This window comes from Vespula pensylvanica, chromosome 2, assembly GCF_014466175.1.
Source record: "Vespula pensylvanica isolate Volc-1 chromosome 2, ASM1446617v1, whole genome shotgun sequence".
NCBI classification, from domain to species: Eukaryota; Metazoa; Arthropoda; class Insecta; order Hymenoptera; family Vespidae; genus Vespula; species Vespula pensylvanica.
The window spans coordinates 17690958-17693206 of record NC_057686.1 but is presented as its reverse complement, the minus strand read 5'-3'; the positions used below and the strand labels follow the sequence as shown (position 1 = coordinate 17693206).

The window sequence follows — 2249 nt, the reverse complement described above, 5'->3', positions numbered from 1 at the left end:
AGAGAGAGAGAGAGAGAGAGAGAGAGAGAGAGAGAGAGAGAGAGAGAGAACCATGAAAAATGGGCGAAGCAAATAAATAAAGAAATTAATATCATTTTTCGATTGGATTGGCGCAGTGTCTCAGTGTGCTTATCATTATGTAGAACATTACGATATATCGAGAGACCCAAAAGAAAAAAAAAAAAAATCAAAAAAAAAAAAGATACGAAAAAAAAAGAAAACGTTTTATCTATCTCCGACTTTACCGCCGGCAGTACGAGAAAGGAAACGAGTCAAAAGGGGACGAGCGTGGAAAAAAAAGCGAAAACGAAAAAAAAATAAAATTTAAAAAGAAATGTTTTCGAGATAAATGCAAAGAAAAACAAAGAGTGGGGGGTGGAGGGGTGAGTTGCGAAATAAACGAGAAGGAAAAGTGGAAGAAAGAAAGAAAGAAAGAGAAAAATGTAATGAAATTTTCGAAGGGCGATATCAAAATTTCGAGTCGTTCGTTTGTGGCGTAAAAGCGTGAAGAAATTAATGTTCTCAACGTCAGTTTGGTTTTATCACGCGTTCGGTACTCGATCATAAAAAAAAAAAAAAAAAAAAAAAAAAAAGAAAGAAAGAAAGGAAAGGGGAGGAAAGAGAAGAGACAAAAAAAAAAGAAAAAGAAATAGAAAACAATAAAAAAAAAAAAAAAATAAAGAAACAAACAAACAAAAAAAAAGATGCAAAAAGAGAGACGACTATACGAGATTAATCCTATCCGATAAATGGCTTCGCGAAGATCGATGTCGTTTTACCGTAGGCAAAAACTCTGTGCACTGTGCGAGAAACGTGAATCGAAATGTAAATTCGTAAATTACAGTTAAAAATTTCGTATCAGATCGTATCTTTCGATTCACCTTTCACCTCTCGCTTTAAATGGGTACGCGCAATCTGTATAATAAATACTATTTGGCAAAGGGGATGTGTATGCATTATACGTAGATGTTAAGTGCTATTTACACAAAGTATCCGACATTAGCTGAATTTAAACTGCCACCAATTTTGGGTCTACGTATGTACGTTTGAGCACTACTGCCATTTTCCAAAGAGGGTTAGAGGACACGTACACGATAAAAGAAAAAAAAGAAAAGAAACGTAATTTAAAAAAGAAAAAAGAAAAAAAACTTACAAGCCTGTCTATAGTGTAATATAAAATCAAGAAAATAAACTGTGTAAATTTATCGCGCAATATCGATCGATATGAGATATATTTTATTATCCTCGAGAGAATAATAATACGCAGAGAGGGAGAGAGAGAGAGAGAGAGGGTTAATTCTTAATCGTTTATTTACATCGAAAAAGTCTCCAATAAAGGGATTATATATAATCCATTAAACGACATCGATGATACATTTAATTGATATAAAAAAAAAGTTAATCGAAATGAAATCGATCAGTCCGATTAATAATCGAATAAATTAAAAATTCCAATAATCCTATTGGTTCGTCGATTAACGAAAGAATACCTCTCTGTCATTCGATCTACTTCTCGATATCTCGATTGCTCGAACGGAGCGCCATCTCGTGATAATATACGAAAGGACACTTCGTCCGATGAACTTCCGGTTTTGTCTTTTGACAAGCACAGCGGTTATATACTATTTGCCGTCTGACATTTCATTTTCATTTAATAATCCCAAATCTCGTACGTTTTTGTGATATGTGGTCTCGTCGACGACATTGAAAGGACGATAATGCGCAGATTATAGGTCGATCGAATAATATAGACCGTTCGATGTCAAACTGTCACACCTGCGAATCTCATTTCTGCCCGAAAGGTGAGAAAGTCCGCGCGTACCGACGGAGATAATGCCGTCAGGCGTGCCACCGGCTGGGGTTAGAATCGTATGATTCCCGGATATACATATAAACTGTTAATATCTTGTTTCTCTTGAATCGGTGATTTTCAGAGAGCAGAAAGGACTACGACAAAATGATCAAAACGGGAGAAGAAAATCTACGACACCTGCAATATCCTCAGACAGTGTGAGTTGATCTTATACACGCGATATATTATCTTTGAACTTTTCGTCCCTTTTTTTTTCCAAATCCTCGTAATCGTCGTTCCGACGATTTCCGAAATCCGATCGAATTTTCCACGATATTTGTTTTAGATCCTTGGCCATTAATCTTTCTCTAATATTTTCTTTCATCGTATATTGCCAAGGACAAAATAATAAACAGAGAGATTGATGCTTCAGAGCAATATCTACTCTTTTTTTTTT

At 35.3% G+C, this 2249-nt stretch overlaps 2 protein-coding genes across 2 annotated transcripts in view; one reads left to right on the top strand and one right to left on the bottom strand.

Moving 5' to 3' along the window:
- The window catches only part of LOC122637969 (ras GTPase-activating-like protein IQGAP1), a 21492-nt gene that overhangs the window by 3120 nt on the left and 16123 nt on the right, over window positions 1–2249 (bottom strand). The gene's annotated exons all lie outside the window — the stretch shown is intronic.
- Window positions 660–2249, top strand: part of LOC122637970 (enhancer of mRNA-decapping protein 4) — a 6577-nt gene continuing 4987 nt past the window's right edge. Inside the window, exons 1-2 of the mRNA XM_043830537.1 lie at window positions 660–1802; window positions 1935–2010. Of these exons, the coding sequence (XP_043686472.1) occupies window positions 1760–1802; window positions 1935–2010 (119 nt within the window). The 5' untranslated portion in view covers window positions 660–1759. The remainder of the gene's footprint in view (window positions 1803–1934; window positions 2011–2249) is intronic.